General features: G+C 41.5%; 2 protein-coding genes across 5 annotated transcripts in view; one reads left to right on the top strand and one right to left on the bottom strand.

Annotated features, from left to right (window-relative positions):
- Positions 1-1,385: 1,385 nt before the first annotated feature.
- On the top strand, positions 1,386-20,046 carry LOC137268383 (uncharacterized). 3 transcript variants are annotated; one of them, XR_010955029.1, is made up of 5 exons: positions 1,386-1,482; positions 3,403-3,704; positions 7,969-10,554; positions 18,151-18,206; positions 19,972-20,046. XR_010955029.1 is itself a non-coding variant. In XM_067802949.1 (3 exons), the coding sequence occupies exons 2-3, from the start codon at positions 3,404-3,406 to the stop codon at positions 9,441-9,443; spliced, it is 1,776 nt and encodes a 591-aa protein (XP_067659050.1). In that variant the 5' UTR covers positions 1,386-1,482; position 3,403; the 3' UTR covers positions 9,444-11,784. The 3 variants fall into 3 exon arrangements, 1 of the variants encoding a protein (XP_067659050.1); XR_010955030.1 differs by having other exon boundaries at positions 19,969-20,046; XM_067802949.1 differs by lacking the exons at positions 18,151-18,206; positions 19,972-20,046 and having other exon boundaries at positions 7,969-11,784.
- The window catches only part of LOC137268390 (translocation protein SEC62-like), a 27,305-nt gene continuing 13,315 nt past the window's right edge, over positions 13,295-27,284 (bottom strand). Inside the window, exons 6-10 of one of the 2 annotated variants that reach the window (XR_010955031.1) lie at positions 21,471-21,548; positions 20,611-20,671; positions 19,987-20,106; positions 15,481-19,278; positions 13,295-15,448 (exon numbers count right to left, since the gene is read on the bottom strand). Coding sequence is in view for 1 of the 2 variants with exons in the window: in XM_067802958.1 (XP_067659059.1) it covers positions 18,836-19,278; positions 19,987-20,106; positions 20,611-20,671; positions 21,471-21,548 (702 nt within the window). In the remaining variant the exon portion in view is untranslated. Of the gene's footprint in view, positions 19,279-19,986; positions 20,107-20,610; positions 20,672-21,470; positions 21,549-27,284 lie in introns of both variants that reach the window. The other variant, XM_067802958.1, reaches the window with a different exon arrangement.

Genomic DNA, 27,284 nt, shown 5'->3' with positions numbered 1-27,284 from the left:
TACTAAATAAGTGCTGGCTCTCCTTGTAATTGTGTATATTGATGCTCATGATATTGATCGCTTTATTGTCTGGTCCAGACTCAGTTATGTACAGACTTACAATATAGCTGGAATATTGGTAAGTGCGGAGTTAACCAACCAACCAACCAACCAACCAACCGACCAGCCATTGTTCAGTTGCCATCTAGTTACTGCTAATTACGTGCTGGCGTTCCGATGTTAAGTCACCATATTTGTCATTGTAATTCTCTTGTTTGTTATTTACAAATTCTGCATGCTACTTCGCACAGAAAATATGGACCTATCACTTAAGGTAGCCCTTGTCTTGTACCACTTACCAGAGACCAGGTCTCTGCACATACTTAGGTTGAGACCCAAAAATGAAATTGTAAATAAGTGTTTATGGATCTATTGACGTTCCTATAACTTTCTACAAAGTCATATAGATGTGTATCTTGATAAGCAGTACAATCTCCTGGCATAAATCCTGACTGCAAATTTGTTAAGACATTATTATCCCGACAAAAAAATTATCCATTACTTTTAATGTATTTGTATGACTCCCCTTATAAGCTTCCCATTCAATCAGTATTATACTGGTTTTCATTGTAAAGTTTTCGTCCTGTCACTACTAATTAAGTCCTGACTTCTTTGTCAACTTACCTCTCTCATATATTCGAGTCTCTGCATTCTGACATCCACTGACCTGATGAGGGTGATCATACATTGACTTTCTTATGATAAAGACGTCGACATCCGCAAACACTCTCCCCGATCTTTGCGTAATTCAACAAGTTTTCTGCCATAGTGGATTAACGATAATGCTTGGTCCAGGTCAAGAACGCGATACGAGTATGGAAGTGCATTGGCTTAAAATCCCTGTTAGGAATATTCCAGCTCAAACATTGTGACGTAATGCAAAAAAGTTCGATTACGAGGGGGCAGACTGGAATGGCGCAGCGACGTCAACACATTGTGACGTAATGCAAAATGCATCGCGGTTAGAGGCACCTTAGACGTATGTTACGCGCGCGCGCGTGTGTGTGTACGAACGTACGTACGTATGTATGTGCGTGCGTGTATGTGTTTGGGATGTGTGAATGTATCTACAGGTGCAGGTGTGTCAGAACCCTCGCTCAGATCATCTTGAATCAGCTGACTTGACTGTACATATTTCAACGCGGCGTCATTATAGTTCTCAATCCATTATCTCATGATTTCCAGTTTTTGTTTTATCAAATATTAATATGAATATGAATTTCATATTCACTTTTCTCCATATTCAATATTCAGATTGGGCATCTTACATATCTACATCGCTTGTGCGATTACATCCAACAGATGTCTGTCTGAGTTTAAACGACAACAAGTTGTCACCGGCTAGTAGATTTGAAAGGTCCATGTCACCGTGACACTGCGCTGCGGGTTGGTACAGACGGGCTCTGTCTTGATATACCGAGTTAAGAGCGAGCCATGAAACAGGTAAATGTTTTTGTCACTGAGATAATAGGGTTGGTTTCCAGTATGGTGTTTCTGAGTAGAATTTATTTCTGTTTTATTTTGTTCTTTGTTCTACAAATATTTTATCAAGGACAGATCTTGTTTGACAGAAATTAATACATTAATACAAATCAGTCTTCATCAGAGATAGGTGCATCCTCACGGAAAAGAGCTGCCTAACATTGTATTGTTCTCAGAACATACAGAAGTGACGCTATACAAGACGGCAACCGCTTAACATTGGACAGACAGGCTAGCACAGGACGTACTAACACGTGTAATGTATTAGATCAATATATGCCATATGGAGTATATGGAGTACACTCGTCTTTTACCAATATACGTTATTAAGAGTTTCGCCAAGTATTACGACATGTAACGTACGCTGTAAGGAAAAAGAAACAGTGTATGTTTGTTACTTGAAAGAAATTGTTGAAAGTACCTATTATTTCACAGTAAACCATAACCATCCATTTCCTGAAACCGAAAGTTGGATTCCTGGAAATACACAGCGTACTACTTGTGGTAAAACGAATTATGAATAGAAGGACTAAAGTTCACACATATGGTGTTCTGTGTGTATTAGGTGCGGGAGGAAAGAGTTCTGATACTGTCACAAAATATATTCCCTTTGATGACATGCTGGATGGAGGGTGTACTGATAGCATCACATTACATGTTAGCTAATGACATGCTGGAAGGGAGAATTTCATCACACCTGACATTCTCTTTTACTAGTATAATAGAGAAAGTGGTAATATTACAAATGACATTCTTCTTTTATTATTCAGATATCACAATCATTGTTTGTTGCATGTAGGATACAGTGGTGGTGATATCACAAACATTGCTTATTGCATGTAATATAGAGGGAGTGGTGATATCACAAACAGTGCATCTAGGACAGTGGGAGTAGTGATATCACAAGCATTGTTTATTGTATGTAAGATGGGAGGAGTGGTGATCCAAACATGGCATGTAGGACAGAGAGAGAGAGGGGATATCAGAAGCACTGCTTATTACATGTAAGATAGAGGGGGTAGTGATATCACAAGCATTGTTTATTACATGCTGGTAACAGGGAACAGTGATATGTCACAAGCATTGTTTATCACATGTTGGATGCAGGTAGTAGTGATATCACAAGCATTGTTTATTACATGTTGGTAACAGGGAACAGTGATATGTCACAAGCATTGTTTATTACATGTTGGTAACAGGGAACAGTGATATGTCACAAGCATTGTTTATCACATGTTGGATGCAGGTAGTAGTGATATCACAAGCATTGTTTATTACATGCTGGTAACAGGGAACAGTGATATGTCACAAGCATTGTTTATCACATGTTGGATGCAGGTAGTAGTGATATCACAAGCATTGTTTATTACATGTTGGTAACAGGGAACAGTGATATGTCACAAGCATTGTTTATTAATGTAAGAAAGAGGGAGTAGGGATATCACAAACATTTTTTATTAATGTAAGATAGAGGGAGTAGTGATATCACAAGATTTGTTACATACAGAGGAGAGAGAGTAGTCATATCAGAAGTAATGTTTATTACATTAAGAAGTAATGTTTATTACATTAGGATACAGGAAGTAGTGATTTAACAAGAATTGCTTCTTACATGTAAGATAGAGGGAGTAGTGATATCAGCAGCATTGTTTGTTTCATGCAGTATAGAGGAAGTGGTGATATCACAAACATATGTAAAATAAAGGGAGTAGTGATATCACTACATATCATTACATGCATTACATGAGGGATAGAGGGAGTCATTATATCACAAGCATTGCATGTAGGATAAAGGGAATAGTGATATCACAAACATTGTTTATTACATGTAGGGTTGTTTAGTGATATCAAGGAAAAATAGTCTTTGTTTATTTTGTATAGGATGGAGGGAGCTGAAGCTGCAATTGAGGAAAACCTAAGCTGCCCTATCTGCACTGAGGTTCTGAGAGATCCTAAAACTCTTCAGTGCCTTCATAACTTCTGTGCTTCATGTCTCCAGAAGTATCTTGACTCATCAGCACAGCATGACAAGCATGTGATGGGCATCAAATGTCCCAGCTGCCGAGAAGAGACGCAGGTCCCCGACCCCTCTAGACCACTGCGTCAGTGGGTCTCCCAGCTGCGGACCAACTGCATCATCAGGAACACCATTGAGGAGGGCCTGCACAGGCCTTCCGACAGAGGTGAGGGGGTGGTTGCATGGAAAGAAGGTGGGCTTGGGGAGGAAGGTCAGGGGTCAAAGGGGAGGGGGTAGGTTAGATTGTGCAGTTTGCTTGCTGTGTAATGTTGCACTTCACAATATATTCCAGTCGAAAGATGTTGACATGGAAACTTTGAATCTGATCAGGTCATCCAGTGATTGATATTATGAGCAATGATTTATGCAGTGGGGAGTTAAGACACATCATTACCAGAACCGTTTAGTCACCTCTTTAGAATGTCATAAGTTGCTAAAGACTTAAACTTTAAAGTCTCTTACCCAAGTACCATTTGGAGTGCCATTTGAGGTCTTATTGTAAGTCCCCTTGTTAAGCGCCATTAAGGTCTCAGTGGAAGCCCACTGCTGTCTGCATGGAGTCTCATTTGAGGTGCCCTAGTTTTAAATGGGGTCTCAATGGAAGCGCCCTTCCACAATTGAAACTTGCATATATATATCCACCTCGTCAAATGTTTTCATTCCATCAACAATCCCTGACTTTTGTTTGTTGAAAAATCATCAGTGTACAACATCATTACAAATGTAGAAGTGAGCAACCTCACTTCTCACTTTGGGACATGGATATTGATATATGTTGTGATCAGCAGCTCACAAAATTTTCTTGTTGACTTTATTAAATTTTAAATACATGTTAGATAGTTTTGGCTTGTACCCCTTTATGCATGTATGCAGTCTAAGTAAACTTTGTCTCAGTACTTTTTGTTACACTCCACCACTGAGTCTAACAAAACCTAGTACGAGGTCGCGTCAGGTAACCTTTGAGATAGACCAATCGGAACACAGGTTACCAAATCATGAAAGTGGACATTCACACATACCGGTACCTTTTGAACTTTTTATCTCGAAAAGGTTCATACCCGAATGATTCCGAATGCTATTTAGCTTGCACTCGCTTCCAAGTGATGCACACTGCTTACTTGCAACCATGACAACGGCGAGTAAACAGATGCTGAAAATGGTGTTTTTGGCAATATTTAATATAATTCAATGATGTCATCTTGCGGAAATATTAGCTAATGGTAACCATGTCAACAGAAACCCTAAAGCGTATATACTACAGGTTAAATAACGGTCTTATATGCAGATTTTTGTTTGTGGAGAGATCTGTGTCAGTGACCTCAATATTTTGAAAGTACCTCCGATCCCTAAATAGTAGCCGTTGTCTGATTGGTTAAATCTATTTTACCGTCTCGCATTTCATTGGACTGTGATTAGTTGCTCAAAGGTTGCCTGACGCGACCTTCTACTAGGTTTTGTTAGATTCAGTGGTGGAGTTTAACGAAATACACTGAGACTAAGTTCACTTAGACTGTGCATGTATGAAACAAGGAAATTAACTATCTAGAATCAATCAGAACTATATTTGTACTTATCACATGACCAAAACAATCCATGCAAATACAGAAAATATATCACATGTTGATAGCATGAAGTAAACAACTAATCTAGATACAGAGAATCTACCACATATTGGTACACTTGGCATCAAGAAAGACCATGAAAAGTGAAAAGTTAACGTCACTTTGAATAATCACAGTCAGAATAATCACAGATTAATTGCACATGGCATATCTGTGGGTCATGATTCACTTGTGTATTAAGTTTGGTGAACCTAGCTATAGCATGTATTATGAGTTTTGGTGATACGCTGTGGCCAGGTAACCGTCAAGCATACTTTGCACCAATTCATGTTTCTATGGAAACAGCAACAAAAGAAATTCGGAAAAATTGAAATTGAAACAGCAAAGGGCACATCAATGGGTTATGATTAAGAGTTTGTGAAGTTTAGTGTACCAGCATGTGAAGTTTAAGAGATATTCTGTAGACAAAGTTTCAATACAGAAGGATGGAATGATGGGCAGGATGGAATGATGGGCAGGATGGAATGGACACTATGTACCCTGCTAATTCCTAGTGGGAGTGTAATAAGTTATCTGAATAAAATTTAACATGGAATGTGTTGAGGGTGATGTTCTCTGGAGAATTTAGACCAATTTGTTTATGTGATATACTGCTGATGTACCCACACATTAAGTTTATATTCATTTACCATACAATGTTATTCAACTGTTAAAATTGTCAGTTGTGCATATATTTTATCATTAGGAAAATGATAACCCACTGTAGGTAAGAAAATCTAGAAACTGAGACCAGGTTTACCATCCAACCTCTCTAGTATATAACATGTAAAGGTCCGTCACAGAAATATATGTTAACCAGACAATAATGTACTCAGCAATTAATATACTGTATTTTAAAAGTGCCACAAGTATCAAAAGCTTTTGTAATTTTTTCCAGTGTGTATAGGATGCATATACAGAGGCTTTCCATGGGGAGGCATCTGGGTTTTTTTTTATTAAATCACCAAAGACTGAGTTGCTGTGCTGGAGGTATACAAAATCATATTGTCAACACTTGACTTCACTAACTCACATGATCTGATTGGCCAACACATTACACTGAAAGAATGGATTTTTATATGATTCTGTAAAAATATGTTTTCATTCATTTTCAAAATTCTTCTTACCAAGATTTTGTATGAAAGACGTTTGAATTTCCTCTTATTTTCACACTTATATTTGTTGCTATTTTATCAACCAATTTGATTGTGCTGACTACTTAATTTTGTATATTTCCCGCACAGCAACTTAAATCTTCAGTGATTTAATGAGAACCAACAAATACACCTCCACAGAAGCCTGTGTATATGCCTCCTACACACATTGGTATTAAGGGAAAGAAATAGTCACAGAAGGGCCGGGTCTACAGTACAGCTTCAGCTTTGCTCAGCTGCTTTTTTCCCCCGGCATCTGAAGGCCGAAAGTTTGTTCCTGAGGACTCAGGTCATACCTGACCTGAGTGAGTCTGGTATGCTCATAGTGTATTCTACAAAAAACAAAAGAGAGAATAAATCAATCAGTGTCATTGAGATGCATACATACAAATCCATGATATACATTTTCAATTTAACAAATTTAAAGTTGGCTATATGAGATGTTTCTGAGGTTTTACGCTGGCAATAGAGCACTGATTTCAAATGTTTATCTTTAAAATACTTCAATCAGCATGCAATTCAAAACAACTTAAGCAAGTGTAAACAAAAAAACACACAAATTTACACCTGAAAATGAAGTTTTTAAATCTACTAAAGTTATTCAGGTTCTAACAAATCAAAATGCTGAATTTAACACACCAATTATCCCGTTCACAAGGTATGAGTTGAGGCAGGGATATTGTCCATTTGATGTCAGGGACTTGTTTGACATATCTTCTTTAGAGAAGAATATGCCCAACAAGTACCTGGCACAGCTTGAGCCATCCCTCCTCCCATCTGGACTCCGAGAGATTTTGTTGGTGGCCCTTCTCAACTGGTCCTCATACAGGTAAATGTGGGACGGGGGAAGCAGTTCTTTCATCTGCAAAAAAGAATGACTATCAATACTTGTGATAGCATGGAAATAAACAATTCCAGGACATCATGGACAAACGTTATTTCTTTCACTGATGCCAAGTGCTTCATGACTGAATGCATTTCTGAGAATCTGAGGTACATCTCACAAAATAATCAAAAGGACATTAACCCTTTTACTCCCTCTCCTTTTGTCCTGTTTAAGCGGGTTCAGTTCAGATAAACTAAACCAACTCGGGTGTACTTACACTCCTGCATCCCTTTGGATAATAACCGGGCTTTGGCCTTGCTTTGGCCTTTCAAAGCAAGATGGAGGAGGAGGTGCACTTGTTGAGGGAGGCATGCTCCTACATGACTGCAGAGATTCTTAAATTTAAATTAGTTTAGGTTAGGTTTCATTGCTCATTTTATGTCACACAAACCTCTTGAATCATTTGAAATTTGAAATGAAATAACCTTATAAAACATTTTACACAGTAAAATATATCCTTTGAGTTCACAATTAATTCACTGGAATCCCAAGAGATATTCAGGGAGTATGGACTGGGGATGACCAGCAGTAGAAAGTACAGCTGGAACTAGGAAGGGGAGGTTATCACTCCACTTATTGCATGCTATGCTACGTCAGATGTTATTCCATGTCTGATGTGTGTTACTCCTCTGCTAACATTACTCCATGTCTGATGGTGTAGTTATTCCATATCTGATGTGTGCTACACCCTTGCTTACACCACTTCATGTATAACACTAGTTATAGCATGTCTGATGTATGTTTCAAATATTTCATGACTGTTATTCCCTATCTGATATCTGTTTCCAGATTGCGACATTTGCAGAGGTGATGACAGAAATATCCAAGCAGTGGTTCAGTGTACTCAGTGTCAGCTCACATTCTGCCAGTCCTGCATTCTTGTCCACAAAATGATCCCTACTTGCAAAGACCACCATGTGAAGAGAATAGCTGCCAGTATCCCTCCTGTCAAGCATGAATGTTACAACTTTAAAATCAGCCTGGAAACAAATTCATCATCAAGTCAAAGAAAAAAGATGTCCCAAAGAGTGAAACGAGAAATCAGCTCTAAAATTGATGACATTTGTAAAAGAGGTGTGGAGAACATCAAGCAGAAGGAGAAGCAGTTTACAGCAGATGCTGCTGCTGTTGTTGATGAAGTGTTTGAGAAATTTGACTCTTTGTATCCAGTATTCAGTGCTGATGAAAGTAGTGATCTCAGCTCATCTGACGATTTGGATGAAGAGGATGGCAAGGAAGCAGTAGCCACAATCAAGCTGTCCTCAAAGGTTGAGTCATTCATCAACAGTAGTTACAGAGATTCACTGGCATCTGCAAGGACAACATTGGACTTTAAGGAAACTGGACACCTGAGACTGGCCCCCTCTGATTCTAATGATCCTGGGATGGAGACCATAGAGGTTACTATGGATGATCTGGAAGATTCAGAGTCTGATGATGAGGATGAGATGGAAGAGTTTTCCCATTGCCATGTGGTAAAAACTGATTGTAAGTTGGAAGATGAATATGATCCTTGGATAAAGAGCATTCTTGTCATGGAATCCTGTGATATGGAAACTATCCTTGTGACAGATGAGAACAACAGGTGTGTCAAGTCTTTCTACACTGATGAAGGTGGATCTTGTCATAGCAGCTTAAAGCTATCTGGTAAGCCATGGGGACTCACAGAACTTAAAAATGAAAGGATCGTTGTTACTTGTCCAGATGAAAAGTCTATCCTCACAGTCAGGGTCTCACCTGAGCTTAAGACTGTGAGTAAGAATAAAGTGAAAGAGAAATTGTTCAGTGTTGCCACTGTAGATGCTGACTCAGTCATAGCCTGTGGTCAAGACGAACACCCCCCTGCCTTACACATCGTGAACCTGAAAGGAAACATCCTGAAAACCATTGCCCAGGTCATGAATAAATACCTTTTCAAATCCCCCACATGCATCACCACGTCACCGCGGGGATATTATTTGGTTGCTGAAAAAATGGGGCAGGTCCTGCATGTAACGAAAGCAGGGTTGGTTTCTACGAGAAAGAGTTTGGAGCTCCAGAGTCCACTACAGTGGATAGCATGTAGCCATGACGGCAAGGTCTATATAGTCGACACAGAAGGAAACAATGTTGTGTGGGTCAGAGAAGGTAGAGATAACGTGACTGTCCTCACAGGAGAGCATGGCATCCTGTTCCCAGTCTGTGTCTGTCGATACATGGATGCCTTGTTTGTGGTAGAGAGAATGGGGATGATCAAGAAATTTAAGCTCAGCACAGAAAATTGACTTAAGTCACATACCTCTACAAATAATGTATCCCCTGAAAAAAAACTTTCAAAACCAATTGTATGCAAGGATGTCAAAAGAGGTTTCCCTTAACTGATGTTTTTCGAATGTGAAACAGAATGATACCAAACCCAGACAGCATATGTGATGAGTGCTTCATACTATATCAGCAATGGTCATATTTCAGGACATATTTATTGGTGGCTTTCACAGCCATGTGTATTGATTTGTGGTTAATGCCATAGTATTTATTTCATTGGGATGATGGTGACCTGTAAGTATAAACATGCTCTGACCAGGAGTACAGGTGGATTATATTGGATTATACAGTCTGTCATAGAGATGTATCCAAGAAAGCAGAAGTGTATATTTATGTGAGGAGACCAAGCCATAGTCAGGAAATGCTGTGTCTACATGAGAAACATCCGCAACATCTGCAACATCCGCAACATCCGCAACATCTGCAACATCCGCAACATCTGCAACATCCGCAACATCCGCAACATCTGCAACATCCGCAACATCCGCAACATCTGCAACATCCGCAACATCTGCAACATCCGCAACATCTGCAACATTCTCAGTGATTCCTCTGCATAGGCACGGAAGCACCAGGCTTGACTACTGCAATAGTCTTCTTGCTGGAGCATCACAGAGCAGATACATCATCTACAGGGGATCTGGAGTGCAGCTACAAGGATTCTTACCAGATCACAAAAGCACTTTCTTATGTCCATGCTTTGGCTCCCATTCCAGATACTCCAGTTCAAAGTCTTGAAACTCACCTACCAACGTGTCAACAGAACAGCATCAAGCCATCTTTGAGAGTTGGTCAGCGAGTACCATGCACCCAGGAGACTCAGATCATGTTCGCAACACAATCTTGTTGGTCAGCACACCAAACTGAAAACCTTTGGATGCTGATCATTCTCTTAAGTTTCAGCACAGATGAGATTTAGCTCATGTGGGTACTGTACCCGCTGTATTTTATGGAGTGGGTATTGTGAAAGTTGAGTTGGTATTTCATTTTCCATTACCCTCTGCTTTCAAACATGTTGGCATTTCAGTGATTTTAGTCTGCTAAGTAGATGTCACTGAGTCTACTGAGCAGGTATGTACTGCTCTGTCATACCAATCAAAACCAACTTAAATATAATGGAATTGTTTTCACTCATCCTACTCTGACAGTACAACTCGATAGCAATGAATGTCTTTTTAATTATGCAAGCAATTTATATAAAAATATTCCATTCACATTTGTTTGAATCTAATGGTGTATCTAACATTGTAAATGCATAATCGGTATGCACCAATCATTTTTCAATGCGTAATTTTCCATTCATATGTTACCCACATACGCAGTTTATCTGGACTTCTGGAACACTCTTTCAATTGAGTTGAAGACTACCATCAGTGACCCAATTCAAACATCAAGAGCTCAAATAGCACTTTGTTCCACCTATGCCTCTCTGACACATACTTTCTACTTCTGTTGTGCTCTGAGCATACAACCCGTGAAGGTCCCGGGGTAGAATAGGCCTTCAGCAACCCATGCTTGCCATAAAAGGCGACTCAGCTTGTCGTAAGAGGCGACTAACGGGATCGGGTGGTCAGGCTCGCTGACTTGGTTGACACATGTCATCGGTTCCCAATTGCGCAGATCGATGCTCATGTTGTTGATCACTGGATTGTCTGGTCCAGACTCGATTATTTACAGACCGCCGCCATATAGCTGTAATATTGCGGAGTGCGGCGTAAAACTAAACTCACTCACTCACTCTGAGCATACACGTGAATGGAATTATTATTATTTCATGAAAGTGTAGCAGGTTGAGATTATCTGTAAATGAAAAAGGTGTCTGGGATCTTTCATTACATTTTCCAGTTATTATTTGTGAACCGTTTTGCTATCAAATACTGTATGTTTGTTTCAGAGAGTAGATGTTAATATAACTGGACTGATTTTTTTTATAATAGGCTAATAGGAAGCAGCATCCCACCTCCACATAATCAACCAGATCACTTTGAATACCTGTCTGTTGGCTGAGATTTAAATGAGGTCTATAACTTTGCTTTTCCTCTCCCTGTGGTATAACATAGACTTCCCTTATATTTGCAGTGTGTTCTAGTTTTGTAAATGTTACTCATGTTTGGACTTTGATCAGCATTTCATTAGGTGTTTTATGTTGATTAGGCTGCATAATAATAATTAAATGTTTCTTGTGCACATTTTGTTCGAAAGGCATGCGGTAGGACTGATTTTTAATTTTTGGTAGCAAAAAAAGTGATGAGGGAGAAACACATTTTATTTTTCTCTCAGAAATACAGCTTGGGAAATTTAGCACGTGTCAATGAGTTGTATATTCACACTGGACAAATGGATGATCGGGGAGGTGGCCAAGTTGAAAGTATTTGTTTAAAATGGTAAAAAAAAAAGTTAGTTGAGTTAGATTGCAATTCATTGGTCCGCTTTGTGGCAAACGGCCTGTTGTGCTAGCCAAAATTTCCCTGCATAGTTATTAATGTTGACTTGTACTCATCGGAGACACATCCCCACTCCATAACTTAGCTTCCACAAAAGGGAACAGTTGGATGAATGATCCTCAGGACACCAGCAGTGTTAATGTACTTTCAAACTCTCAGACGACCATCTGTAAAATAGAGCAGTCACCTGCTTTCACATAACCAATGGATTTGTCTCCAGGTCCAATGGTTCCAGGGTCATTGAGCAAAACACCACTGCAGATGTTGCCATTAATATTAAAGAGTAAGGGTCAGACACCTGATGACCATTCAGGACCTCAAATCAAGAGCCTGAAAAAGGTTCACACACCGCCTTGGTTGACCAACAACTGTTGGTGCACCCAGAGCTGCTCGTGGCAAAGGTCCACACCTCACGTATCGGGCCAGGTCGTGATCTTCTGTTGGAGTGATATTCCTTGTTTGCCCTGGAATTGGTTGATCCTTGACAGCACCTGTTTGTTTGTGTCTTCGGTTTCAAGTCTTCTAATGAGTAAGTCATTGACCACGCTGATGGCTGAGGGCACTGAAATCTCAATCCCACCTAAAGTCTCCTCCTCATGTTATTGTGTATGGATGAAACAGATGGCATATTTTTCACATGTCAGTACCCTTGAACAGCCAGGCAGAGGTACTGCTTTTCATATGAGTGGATAGGGTGGTTCACATGCATGTGGGTTGTGTTTTTGGCAAAATCTTTCAAACTGAAACCTTGTTTTCATTATCCAAAATGTGCTACTAAACAATGGAGTAATCGACAGCTACATCACTATGATGCAGTGTATAAGGGGATGCTTACTTAAATTCAATGTGTACATAAGAAAGGCACCTACAATATTTTACATGTTGATGAGACTTCCCTGCTGATATATACATATCATAAAACATATACATGTATTATATTATTTCAATCCAAATTACTGTAAATAATGTCATTTGTGTAAAAATATTCTGCAGACTGGAGTAAATGAATATAGTTTTAACTCCCCTTTACTCGATACTGAAGTGAAATCACGACAGGGAACAGCGGAAACCATGTGTTGAATCAGATGCTGGTCATCCACATGACGAGCAAACACTGCAACCACTGGCTACCCGACCATCCCGGTTACATACAGCAAGTCCACTGAGTTCCTTTGTTTTGGACAGGCATTTGATATATGAAAGCTATTCATAATGAGGTAACATTTGCACACCACGGACCAAAATGGCAGGCCTTCAGTAAATGCATTTTTGTCTTTTTTCAATATTGATTAAGAATTAAGGTGTCTTGGAAATAATGAAGTTGTCTTCTTGTTCCTTAGTTGGGTCAAAAAAACATAACACATCCATATCATATCTTTGTATTTTTATTCTTTGCCTATGATAACAATATTCACATAAATCCATAATTTTGTAAAATAATTTGTAATGGTTCATCAAAACAGTTTGGGTTTAAAACGTTTTACAGACCAAAACATGTTTTAACTTAACAATTAACAGTAGGCCTTCAGTATTTTGACATGTATATTTTACAACATAGAACTATCTGAATTTCTCAACACAACAAGCTTGAAAATAACAGTAAATACTCCTGCAAACCAAATCCTTACTTCAAATAAATGCATAAATTGTAGCAGCTGCTTCATATTGATATAATTAAAATAATATTCAACCCAATATTATTATGCCACGAGTTTGACTGTAGGTAATGACAGTTCTAGGAAATTAAAGGGGAACTACACTTGGGAGAACAGGCATCCCAGCCAAGTAGATTTGTCCCTCAAACATCAGTAATAGTGTATACTGGTTCAGATTTTAAGGTGAGTACCAATTTAGCAGTTTGTGACTACAAATATTTGACAGAAAGGGTTTCGTTTAGGGATTTGTTTCACACATTATTACAAGGCCATGAAACTGCAGATTATGGTATCCACTGTCAAGACTAAAGTCAACGTAGCTAGCCAGCTGACATCAGCATGAAGCATACAAACTGACTGGAGGATGAACTACCATCTTGTTTCCTTGACTCTCTGTATCTGTGTATGTAATATTCAAGAATATAATTAATAATTCAAGAAAATAACCTAACTACCAAAGAAGTATGATAATCCAAAAGATAGGCACGTTAAACTAGAAAAGCATCGATGTCTCCTGAGTTCATCTCCCAGAAGTACATGCTAACCTAACAACGACAATATAAACAAGCAAATTTCTTTAATTTTGAGTGATCAATCTTTGCTATTTAAATATATAACTAAACCCAAATTTGTTAAACATGTTCAACTTATGTAAATTAAAAATGACAAATGATGTGTGAAGAATGGTGACAGACTGATTAAGTTTCGGATTGACTAGAGGGAGTGAGTGGTTGAGCTGAGGTCAACACAGCTTTTAGCAACACTCAAGACAAGAATACACAATGCCTTTCACTAAGAAGTTAAACTGACATGAAATGTTTCAAATGCAAAATATGTTTCAATTCCCCATTGCGTCATAGCATACGAAAACATTTTTTGAACATTGTACACTGGGGGAATTAAACCTTAGTGCCACCTACTGTCCTATGATGACTAGACATGTTAATACCTCTACACAACTAAGACACAGCTGTGTTTCACTCTACCTGATGTCAGAAGTAACTCAACACATGTCGGCAAGCTAAAATTATAGTACGAATCTTACAAATCTGTCAATGGGTACCAAGTGATACAAAAATATTTTAACTCCCTTAAAACATGTAAAGACATTACAAAGAACAATGTTTAAATCTGATTCCTTTAACACACACAAAATCATGAAGTTTTATTTAGTGGTACATTAAACTAAACTAATATATAATCAATACATTTGTGTAACGGGCCTTGACATCTAATCAAGAAACAGAATCTACTGCCAAGACAACAAATACACGCTGTGCATATTTGTAACCCTTGCAGAATGAAAGCAATTCCCAATGAGTGATGTATGTTGATTTTAATGTAGTTAAGCCCAGACCAATTTTAATTTCTTGTTTTACGGATTTTGGTCCTCAAAAAACAGGAGAGGGAGAGAGAGGGAGAGAGAGAGAGAGAGAGAGAGAGAGAGAGAGAGAGAGATTTAAAATGTCTATGTGTGCATACTTGGTATCGTCGCTATGTGGCTGGTGAAAAGCAGATGCGAAAAAACCTCCAGCTCAGCTGAACTAAGTGCTGAGAGAGAGAATAATAAATCAGCAGTCAAAGTAACATTAGTTGTAAGTATTAACAGTATTTACTTCTGGCAATTTGTTAAGTATATGGGGCAAAGAACAATCTCAAGAAAATGATTTCTTGTAAGTTTACATCTTGGGTAAAAAAAACCCGGGGATTTTATTTTTGGAGCAGAAAACCTAAACGCAGGAGAGAGAGATAGAAAAAAAACTGGTCTGGCCTAAAGGGATTGTAAGAGGTACTTAGAAACATGTCTTGTCTATGGTGATATACAGAAGTTGTCTCCCCTTTGTGTCCATTCTTCCATTTCTGACCCTACTGTGCCCCATCCACAATGTAACAGAGACGAATTGTTTGGTAGATTATACAGATCTAATAACCTTTAAATTCATTGCTTAGCAAACTGAAATTAAATGGCTATCATCAAAAATATCACCAGCCTTCAGTTGTCAGTTCGTAACAGAATACATTCTGATAGGTGGACATGTTTTAGAAAAGATGTGTGAAAACTTTTCATGAAATATAAAAAAGCCATTTTCCTGACATCACAAACAATGTATAGGTTATATGGAAAAGCTGTAAATAGTCCACTGATATGTACTTATGGTCCGTCACAAAAAGCAAAGGACAGTAACCTGCAATCAGTAAAATGTAAAACGAAGTAAAGGAACTGTGAAGCACTTTCTAAAATGCAATATATACAGACAAATGTTAACCATAGAGACCTAACACAAACGTGTGAACAACTTGCTGCTGACTCAACTCTCTTTACAAGCCTGCAGTTGGCAACTGTTATTTAGATGTTCAAAATTCCTCCAGTGAGTAAGCATAGTATTTTTCAGTAATTATTATTAATTTATCTGAGAAAACACAACTGTAATGCAGGTCATAGATGTATATCATACAGAAGTATCCAAAGAGCACATGATGCTAACAAGGAACAGACACTGTCAATGACTATTCTGGTACTCAAGTGAGTATGGTTGCTACTTTTAGCTACATTTCCACCAAAACTGGGCTTCACACATTGTCGACATCTCGGGAATGGAACCAGGGTCTTCGACATGACAAGCAAACACTTTCACCACTAGGCTACCCTACTGCCCCTAATCATGCACTTAAACCATGACAAAAGGGACACAACTCTGCTTAGCAACGTATCCTTGTGTGAGTGAAGAATTACATACCTGAGTCAGACACATGCTCAAACTACTGAACTTACAAAGTCAGGTAATATACTTGCAAAAAGACATACAATGGGGAAAGCAGTCATAAATCTGAAAGTCCACTGGGTGGGCAGGAAAGTAAGGTAGGTACAGTTCATCAGTGATGTCATAAATCAACATGGCAGTATGCGGAATGGAAGACAAACTAGTCTGAAGTAGTGCAAGTTAGCAAAAACTGTGATTAAATAAGGGTAGGTGTACTAATGTGTTTGTATTGGTGGGTAGTGTCTTGGGGTAACCAGTGTTTGTTGCCACAGTTATTTGACAGATGTGGAGATGGGTGAAACTAAAGGGAGATAACTTTTGTTAGTATCACACTTACCTCCTCACATACAAGGTATTGTACCCTACAAGGAATTAATTAAAAAATTCATAGTGTGTGTGAATGTGTGCATATGAGTGTGTGTTGGTGTGAGAGGATGATAATTCTTCAAAAAATCTGTTCTAAATATATAAGAGTGTAAGTGTGACTTGATGAATTATTGTGAGCCAGTCTGAACTAGAAAGTTTTTTCATCATGACTTTTCTTCAGGTGACAACACATACTTTATGTATACTTTGCTTGATCTTGATATTGTCCCTAGACATTTGGTTCATACCTGGTAGATGTCTCAACACAGTAAAGGTCTATAGCTTTGAAATGCAAAAGACTTAACGCATACAGTGAATCATCTCCACCATTTTAATCATCACCATGCTATGACATACATCATTTATTTCTTAATTCTTAACAAACTTAATTCAAGTAAAATATTTTGGTTCTATAAGCAACAAATGAAAAAGGCAACTAGTTCACTCATCAGTTTGTTATACTGCTACTGTGACATAATCGATCTGCCAGGAATACAGAGATGCCAGTCCTTACTTAGACCAGTTAGTATTTGGGCCAAACATTTCAATATTCAGGGCCAAAGATAGAAGTAACATATACATAAATAAAAAACAAAAACTTGTTTCCAACATTGTACTCACTTACATCAGTAGTTTGGTACTGAATAAAGTGTAGTTGAAATGCGATTTGATAATTTCATTTCACGTACTTTTTCAAACAAATCATATTTTGCAGTCACATATTTTGTTGTTTTCTTATAACAAATACAATGAAACTGGTGTATGGGTTGGAATCTCCGGTTACTGATATTGCTATTGCTACAGAGCTACAACACTGATGAACAGGTCGAAGCAAGGAGGCTTGCAACAGAAAGACAATAACAGTCATCCCAATTTTATTTGATATCTGGGTTGTCAAACTTCACATTTAACAAATTCTTGGTCTTAAAATAAGAAAGGCCTTGTTGAATAACTGACGTACATGTCAGTATGCACATCCTGCTGCTTATAGTGGGTTCTTCTGTCACATGACACCCACAATGCTTGGACACATAAATATATGTCTTGTCATGTCATCAGTATAACATTCAAGTGTTGTAGGTGGTGCTGTGCTATGGCTTCACAAAATCATTGTTACTCTCAAGGAGGGGCATGACATGAACAGTGCATGTTACCAAGGTTATTTGAGTGCTGTGAAGGTGGCCACCACATTAAAGGGGAGATAACTCCACTTACTAGTGCTATTATCTTATCACAGACATGCAGGACAGAAGTTCATCATAACGAACAACTAAGACAGAAATCATAGATCAGAATACCTTCATAAGATTTTACTCCAAAGCAGGAATTGCATCTGCTATTTTTCAGTTTGCTACCATACCCAAACTTCCCCTCTGGGATTCATCTGCTCAGATATTTCCTCAAGTGTGAGTGAAAAATGCCAAAATTTTCTAATTCCAGTTAACAAGGTGACAACACATGTGTAGTCGGCTTGAAGTTCACTGATCAAACAGTAGGTAAGTAGAAGGGGTACTGCAAAGACTGCAACACTGAAATACAAATTTGATTTCAAAATGCAATAATTACAAAATTTTGCAATAAGCAAGCCTGATACAATGTTACCTTCAAAGCTGCCCAAAGCAGAATACTAAATCGATGATGAGTTAAACACAATCTGGTTGATAGCAACAATCTCTCAGCCAGACCACATGGAAAAGTTCATGCACAGACTGACATGAACTAGCCTGTATAATCTGAATGTGTAAGTAGATGTTTGTGGTGGACACTTCTAATAAGAATACCAAAATGTAATTGACTATATCTCATAATTCTTGATAAAGAAAAGGCCAGGGTCATACGGCATAATTACGTATGACCAGGAGATGATGATCATTGTTTATTAAACTGACACAGTGTTACATACCTTGTAAATAACATACATACAAAGATGATGACATAACCATGTACTAACATAGCTTTTACAACAGTCATATTTCCCCAATAAAACAAATAATAGATCAATATTTGATGAAATAGAACCTTTAGCATTCTTAAGCATTCATTCATATCCAGGTCCCTTTAGCTCAATGTTTTTGCTACCAGTGCAGAGCATGTGCTACTTCATCAAATCCTGATAACTGTTAACTCATTTATCTTTCTTTCCCTCAGTGTTGTCGTCTTCTGAATCTTCTTCATCATCAAAGTCATTATCTTCATCATCAATCTCATCATCATTTTCATCCTGAATTTCTTCATTTCCTGTTCCTGCGATTTCTTCTTCAGTAAGTTCATTCTTATCCACCAGTTCAAATTCCCCATTTTCACTTTTATCACTCCCAGAATTGTCATCCTTTTCAATTTCTTCCTTCTTGGCTTCCTCAACCTTTTCTCCTTTTCCTTTCTCCTTCTCTTCCTTGGATTGTTTCTCCTTTGTCTTGTCTGTTTTTGAGTCCTTGCCAAAGTAATCATGTTTATAAAGAGGTTTGAAGGAGTCAAAGAAACCAACATCTTCTGTTAAATTTGGTAAGAACCAGAAGTGATGTTTTCCAAGTGAAGCAATCCAAACCAGGCAGAATAATATAAGGCGAACTGGAAACCAAAAACAGATGATGTAAGCATAACACTGGAAATGACTAACATGCCACTTTTTTTTGTCCTAACAACATGACAATTTTCATAGTGAGTTCTGTTTTATGCCACTTCTAGCAATATACCATGAGGACAAAATGCTCTTCACCATTTTCATAAACATGTTATGAACATGTAATATACATGTATCAATCATTAGTGAGTGAGTGAGTGAGTGAGTCTTTCAGCATAACAATGGCATGGGACACCAGAAATGGGCTTCACACATTGTACCCATGTGGGGAATCAAACCCTTGTCTTTACATGACTAGACAACTGGCCCTGAGGCTAAAGAGATATTGGGACAGTAGTGTATGGTTTGATGTCGATCAATCTTCCAGAGTCCCATCAAAATCCTTTAACTTATTATGTAAGTGAGTGAGTGAGTGGGTTTAATCTTACATTGATTTTAGCAATATTCCAGCAATATCATGATGGGGGACACGAGAAATGAGCTCCACACATTGTATCCATGTGGGAAATCAAACCCTTGTCTTCAGTACGAAGAGCGAACGCTTTAACCACTAGACTAATAAATCTGAATTCACGATAATTAATACATACATTAATTAGCATGATCAGTCATTCATTTCTGCTGAAAATGCTAATTAATCAGTTCATCTATTCTTTCCACATATTTCTTTCTAAAAGCAGGATGGAGTTACTCACCGACAACAAGAGAAAGGATGAAGCCCACAAAACCTGCAGCAGCCAGACTGAGATAGTAGACTCCAACCCTCACTTCCTCAGGCCACAGCGGGAACAGGCACAGAGCCGTGGCACCAAACACTACAACACCAGCATCAACACTTCATCATGATCACTGTCATGTAACACTGCACTTTGCAGTATATTCGCTCTTTTTACTTTAGCAATATTCCAGCAATATCACAATTTTTCAAATTTATATCACATTCATGTTATTTTTTAACATGTGTTCTGTATTATAATGAGTGAGAGGTTTTTATGCTGATTTTAGCAATATTTTAGCAAAGTCATGGCAGGGGACACCAGAAATGGGCTTCACACATTGAGTCCTTCTGGAGAATCAAACCCCAGACTTTCAGCATGATGAGCGACCGATGTAACCAGTAGGCTACCCTACCCCCCTGAGGCTAGGGAGACTTAGGAACAGTAGGGTCAGTTTCATCAATCCTCCAGAGTTCCATCCAAGTCCATTAACTTAGGCTACTAGTTTCCTGAACTACTGACCAACAACAGGTGTTTGGAACCATGCGCTGATTCTCATCTATGAATGAAAATAATGTTTGTGCAACCATAGACACTACCTACCCATGAGAAGGCCGATGAGAAAGGTCTTGAGTGGGACGGGATCATATATCCATACATACACCTGTTAACAGACAGGTTGTGTCAGAACTATGAAACACATTTGAACTATGAAACACCTGGGCCCCATTTCTCAAAGCTCTCGTAAGCCTAAGATCTTGTAACTTTTCTCGTAGCATCTGTAGCTCCTGTGTTACAGTATAGGAAGCACAATGGCTACGAGAAAACTTAAGAGATCTTAGGCTTACGAAAGTTTTGTGAAATGGGCCCCTAGCTTGTCAGGAAAACAACTCATACTACCACAAACATCTTCATTAAAACCAAACTTAACAAAGTGTTTTGGGCATGTCATCAACAATCAATATATATTTTAGGGACAAATACACAAAAATAAAAATACATTCTAAAACGAGTGAACCATCGGTTGACAGCATGAGTAACTACTGGTAACAAGCAAGCTGGTCCTTCACTACTACAACAAACTGATATATATCTAGTCAGGTCTTGATACAAACAAGACTACTACTGCTAACCTCAAAAGAGTTAGTGAGTTTAGTTTTATGCAGCACTCAGCAATATTCCAGCAATATGGCGTCAGTCTGTAAATAATTGAGTCTGGACCAGAAAATCCACCACACAGTGAGTAAGGTTTTACATCATTTTTAGCAATATTCCAGCAGTACTGTGATGGGGGACACCAGAAAGGGGCTTCAGGTTGTGTACCTATGTGGTAATTGAACCCTGATCTTGAATGTGATGACAAGGGGTTGCTTTAACCATCTGGTTACATCACCATTCCTAAATCTCCACAGAGGCAACACCCTTCTCTGCACATTAATGACCTGTCTCATGACCTGTCTCACCTCGTCTCCATCCAAGAACCGCTGATCGTCATGCATGTTAAGCTTCAGTTTCCTCTCCTTTTTCTTCTTTTCCTCCTCCTGAAACAACCAAATTATTGTGAAGTATGCTGTTTTAAGTATATGAATCCGTCCAACAGGACACATGAGGCATACTTAGAGTCAGTCATCCCTTTTTACGATGCATACAGACATGTGTAAATTTTCCTCGGGCATTTCAACAAAATTATTAAAATCTAAATATTTTAGATATTTAAATACTTACCTTACCATAGGTCTTATGCATATTACCTCAAGCTTCGCTAGTAGAGATCAGACAGACGTTGATTCGCCATTCCCTGAATGGCTACCTCGTATAATCTACAGATGTAGTCACGGAAGTGACGTGATCTCCCTACTCGCGGGAAAGCGAGCCATCCCAAAATTCACTTTTACTGGCAGCAGGAAAGAAAGGTCCGATGAGTCCAAAGTGGGGAGGAGCATCCAGCGTTGGGAGGGAGTCACCGCCCTATGGTAAGGTAAGTATTTAAATATCTAAAATATTTAGATTTTAATAAATTTTTAACTTACCTTACCATAGGTCTTATGCATATGGCTTCGACAGAGAGGACGGTGGTGTGGACTCCGGAGGACCTTCACATCTTCAGCAGACCAAGCACATGCACAGGAGACCCGGGAGACCAATGCCAACGTCACAGGGCAAACCTGGAAACAGGACAAAGGATAACCCAAGGGAACTCCAAAGAGAAACCGACGCACCCAGAGGGTGAGGTTAATCTTAAGACCAAAGGTAAGAACAACACAATTACCTAATGGGCGGAAGGCTGGGTGAGTTGCTGTGCAACCACCAACGGGCCAAAAGACTGAAGCCCCTCCATGTCCTCGACAGCCAAGTCCCTCAGGTAGTGTGAGGCAAAAACGGTGGACGACTTCCAAAAACAACCCTCCATAATCCGTGGCACCGTACAGTTCCTGTGGAGGGCCATAGTGGACGCCAGGGCTCTAATTTCATGGGGGTTGTTCGCCGTCGGATGGGGGAGTTTCTTGGCATCGTACGCCGCCAGGATAGTCGCACGAAGCCACAGAGCAATAGTGTTTCTATTAACTTCCCCCTTGCACGATGAAGAAAAAGGGATAAACAGTCTCTTTCGGGAATGTCTCTTCAAGGCAGACCTCTGGATGTAATATCTAAGGGCCCTGACTGGACACAGGAACTCCTCCTCCGTATCATGTCGTCCGAGGATGGTCGATAAAGGCGGGATGGAGAACCGTCTATCTGGTTGCCCGGGAAGCTGATTCTTGGCAATGAAGTCCCACAGCAATCCCAAGTGGACTCGACCATGCCTAGCTTGTTCAAAACGCACTTGTGTGACATCCAGGGCATGAATCTCACTAACTCTAGCTGCCGTAGCTAGGGCAAGTAAGAAGACCGTCTTCCTGGACAACAGCTCGAAGGAAGCATCCTCTAGGGGCTCATATGGGGAGCCTCTCAAGTGTTGCAAAACAACATTCAGATCCCAAGCTGGAGGGCGGAACTTGACCTTCTGGTCCTCCAACTTGAACGCCTTCAGCAGGGCAACCAGTTCTGGAACTTTAGAAATCTGACGATCCGTCTTGACCGCCAAGACGGAGTTCAATGCTGACAAGTAGGTACCCAACGTACTCCCTTTGAGATGCTTGGAATTACGTAGAAACATCAAAAAATTCGCCACGAACTGTGGGGAAGCTGTCATGGGATCCTGTGATCTCTGAGCACAAAAGCTTTCAAATGAGCGCCACTTGTCATCATAGAGGGATCTGGTGGATGTCCGATGAGCTCGGGTTATGGCATTCGCCACATGCAAGGAATAGCCTTTCGTCCTTAATGCCTTCTGTAAATGGTCCAGCCGTGCAGATGGAATCTCAGCGGATCTGGATGGAGTTGTTGGCTGTGCGGATGACGAAGGAGGTGTGGCCAATCTGGAAGCTGAACCGGATCTCCGCTGACGAGGCGTCGCAGATCGGGGAACCACGGTCTGGCTGGCCACCAGGGCGCGACCAAAAGCAGTCTCAGGTTCTGTGTCTGCTTGATCTTGCCAATCACTTCTGGGAGAAGAACGGGTGGTGGAAAAGCGTACGCGTCTAGACCCTCCCACGACAGAGATAGAGCGTCGACTGCCCAAGCCTGTGGATCCGGTACGGGAGACACGTAAGTTGGTAGCTGATGGTTGAAGCTGGTGGCGAAGAGGTCCACCAAGGGTCTCCCGTGGCGAAGGCAAATCTGACGAAACACGTCTGGATGAAGCATCCATTCCGTCGGTGAAGGTCTGCCTGGGCGCGACAACGCGTCTGCCAGAATGTTCTTGCAGCCGGGTATGTGTCGAACCCTGATTGTGATCCTGTTGCTGTCTAGCAGATCTGCTAACACGAACATCTGGTCTAGAAGTTGCTTGGACCTGGTCGTGCCCTGATTCCGGATAACCCAGACGACTGTGGAGTTGTCCGACGCCACCAGGAGCTTGGTGTTGGACAAAATCGGTAGCCAGCGGCGAACTGCTAGAATGACGGCTTGCAATTCCAGGTTGTTGATGTGCCACAACCTTTCGGCGTCGGACCACAGCCCTGAGGTCGTTCGGCCCGCCAGATGGGCGCCCCACCCTAGTAGAGACGCATCCACGAACAACTCGTGGTCGTGACTGGAGTCTTCCAAACAGACGCCGACGCAGACATTCGATTCTACCATCCACCACCGGAGATACTGATGTAGATGTGGAGGTAGAAGAACCCGTGACTTGAGGTCGTTCATCTGGATGAATGGTGACAGAAACCTCTGTAAGGGCCGTAGCATAAGGCGCCCTCTGAGAGTAAGATCCTGCGCCGATGTCAAAAGACCCAACAGAGACTGCCACTCTCTGAGGGTCATGGGTTGAGAGAGACCTCGATCCGCAAACGCCAGAATCTTTAGCCATCGATCTGGAGGGATCCTGACAAGATTGTCTTTTGTTAAAAATAATCCCCCGATGAAGGTCAGTTCTTGAGTTGGTTCCAGATGTGACTTGTTGGTGTTGACCATCCAACCCAGTTGATGCAGCAGGCGGGTGGAGAAGTCCAAGTGTTTGCGTAGCAGTAGAGGACTGCCGTGGTTGAGAAGGCAGTCGTCTATGTATGGATCGAAGTCCACTCCCCTTAGATGAAGAAACCTGGTAACCGGAAGCGTGATGCGTGTGAAAAGCCACGGGGCCGTAGAAATGCCAAACGGAAGCACCCTCCACTGGTAATGTATTCCGTTGAAGACGAACCTCAGGTACTTCCTGTGACGCGGATGTATGGGAACATGTAGGTAAGCGTCCTGTAGGTCCAGACTGGCTAGCCAAGCCCCGGGAGACAATTTGGCTCGAATCTGCTCTAGGGACGTCATTCGGAAATGAGGAGGGTCGGCCAGATACTGTCTGTTGAAGACCGCCATGTTGTGAATCATGCGCATCTTGTCGGAATCTTTCTTTGGCACCAGGAAGATGGGTGAGTAGAACCCCGGGGAGCGGTGGGGTTCCAGCACTGTCTCTATGGCTCTCTTGGATAACAGAATGTCGATATTGGACTCTAGGAGAGCTAGTTGGTGTTGAGGATATATCCGCGACTGGGGAGTAGATGTCAGCGGTGGAGTCTCGACCAATGGTAGTTTGTAGCCGGACTTCAGAATCTTGCTTACAAACGGATCCTCTAGGAATGACCAGTTGGGCCAGAAGATCCCTAGTCTCCCACCTACTGGAGTCGGATGGACAGGTACGACTGGGGGTGGGAGGTCCCAGTCGGAGACATCCACGGCTTCAGCGACCAGAGTAGGGGCGCTTGCCTCTGCCTCGCCCTGGCATCGAGGGGGTGTTCCGGCTGCGCTCCTGGGGCTTCCGCTGAGTGTCATTATCCTTGGTGCGGCCCCGTCCCCTCCCAAAGGAGGAGCGGATGGATTCCCTCCTGGGAATATAGCGCTTCTTTCCACTTCCTCTGGCTCTGCCACGAAAGGCAGAACCAAGCGCCTCAAAGGTAGACAGCGCGACTTCAGTGTTCGTTAATTCCGCGTGCGACTTGTAAATATCTGGAATCTTGTCGGCGAACAGAAACTTGGAAGTGAAGGGAGCCCGAAGTAATTGGCGCTTAAATTCCTCCTGCCAATTACATGTATCCAGGAAGCCGGAGCGGCGAACCGAAGTTGTCATAGCCAACGCTGCACGTAAGTGACCGAGTAAGTCATGAAGAACTTTGCCCTGCCACTGGAAAATCGTCGTGAGATGATCCACCCTGGAGGCGTTGTCTTCTGATAGGTCTGCTGCAGCCGCTGAAGTAGCTGAGGCTAACGCCGAAATGGGTTTAAGCATACGCTTGAGTTCCGTGTCAATAGCTGCTAATTTGGAGTCCTGCACTTTATAAGCTGAGAGTGAAGAACTTGACAAGCGCTTGAGTGAGTCGTCCTGGGCTGCACCATTATCTGTGAAGTCTAGGCTGTGGATCTTGTAATCCGACTTCCTTGACTTAGACGCCTTGATCGTAGGATTCAGAGACAGCTTGGCAAAATCCTCGTCCAGGAGAGACACTGCCTCCGCCACCATAGGATGAGGTGGAATTAGTAGTTCCGGGGACAAACGGATGGACGCCGGATTATTAGGATCGACTGACGGAGAAGGACAGTCAGGTAGCCTGTCAGCAATCCACTCAAACACTGCCGATAGTGGTAGATAGGTGCCATCATCCTCGCCTACACCTGCCTCTTCTTCATAGTCAGGGCAGAAGTGTTGCTCCTCCAAATCTTCCCAAGAGACTGAAGTCGATTCCCGCCGCTGGGTGGAAGAGGTAGAAGGCGTCCGAGTAGAAGAATCCTTCAGTGAAACTCGCGAGGCCTCTGGTGAACGTGAACGCCGGGTTCTGGAAGAGCGCCGAGGAGATCTGGATCGCGAACGGAAGCGCCGTCGTCTAGGAGAGCGTGAGCATGAGCGCGAGCGCCGGCGCCGACTACGGTGAGGAGAACGGGAGCGCCGATTCCTCGGAGATCTGGACCATGATCTGCGTCTCGAGCGCTCAGCTTCTAAGCGCCGAGCGCGCTCCTCGTCTAGCTGACGTTGTAGCACCTCTTCTCTAGATAGCGTGTGAGAGATCCTGGGGATCCGGTAAGGCGCTGGCGGAGGCACAGGAGCCGGCGTCTGAACAAGCGCTGGCGTAGGTATAGGTGCTGGTATTGGAACCAGTGAAGGTGTCCCCATCAAGGCTGTAGACGCTGACGTGGGCATAGGCGCTGACGTAGGTGTCGGTGCTGGCATAGGCGTAGGCGTTGACGTTGAAATTAGTTCGGGAATCAAGGCAGGCGCTGACATGGGCGCTGGCACAGTAGCTGAGGTCGGCGCTGGCTCTCTAGTAGAAGTGCTGGGCGTCAGGAGAGACCGTAATAGCCTCTGAACTTCTGGGTGCGCTAAGGCGTCCGGACGGGATAAGTCAACAAAGGCGTCCGAGCGAAGTGGCTCCGGAGACGATCGAACCGGCGTCGTAGATGAGCGCTCCAAACCAGACGTCGGCGTTGGTGCTGTAAAGGTAGGCAGCTCCGGGTCGTCCTGTAAAGAACCTAAAGAAGAAGCTGGGGAAGACATTCTCCTCTTCCGCTGAGTAAACCTCTTTCTACGGACAGCTAAAAAGGTCTTGAAATCCGCCACAGAAAGACTAGTACAATGCTGACAGCGGCTGTCAAGGGAACAGGTCTGCGATGCACAATCCGGACACCAGGGGTGGGGATCCTTGGCTGACTTCTGCCCCTTGCAGACAGTACAAAACTGCCGAGTCATACACAGTTAACTG

Source organism: Haliotis asinina, chromosome 16 (assembly GCF_037392515.1).
Source record: "Haliotis asinina isolate JCU_RB_2024 chromosome 16, JCU_Hal_asi_v2, whole genome shotgun sequence".
In the NCBI taxonomy this organism is placed as follows: Eukaryota; Metazoa; Mollusca; class Gastropoda; order Lepetellida; family Haliotidae; genus Haliotis; species Haliotis asinina.
Note: the sequence above shows the minus strand (reverse complement) of the source record. Positions and strands in the feature narration are given on the sequence as shown.

Excerpts from the sequence above, each read along its gene's own strand:
- LOC137268383 (XM_067802949.1), top strand. The coding sequence starts at position 3,404 with ATGGAGGGAGCTGAAGCTGCAATTGAGGAAAACCTAAGCTGCCCTATC. Across the intron at positions 3,705-7,968 it reads GCACAGGCCTTCCGACAGAG|ATTGCGACATTTGCAGAGGT; the intron begins GTGAGGGGGTGG and ends ATCTGTTTCCAG.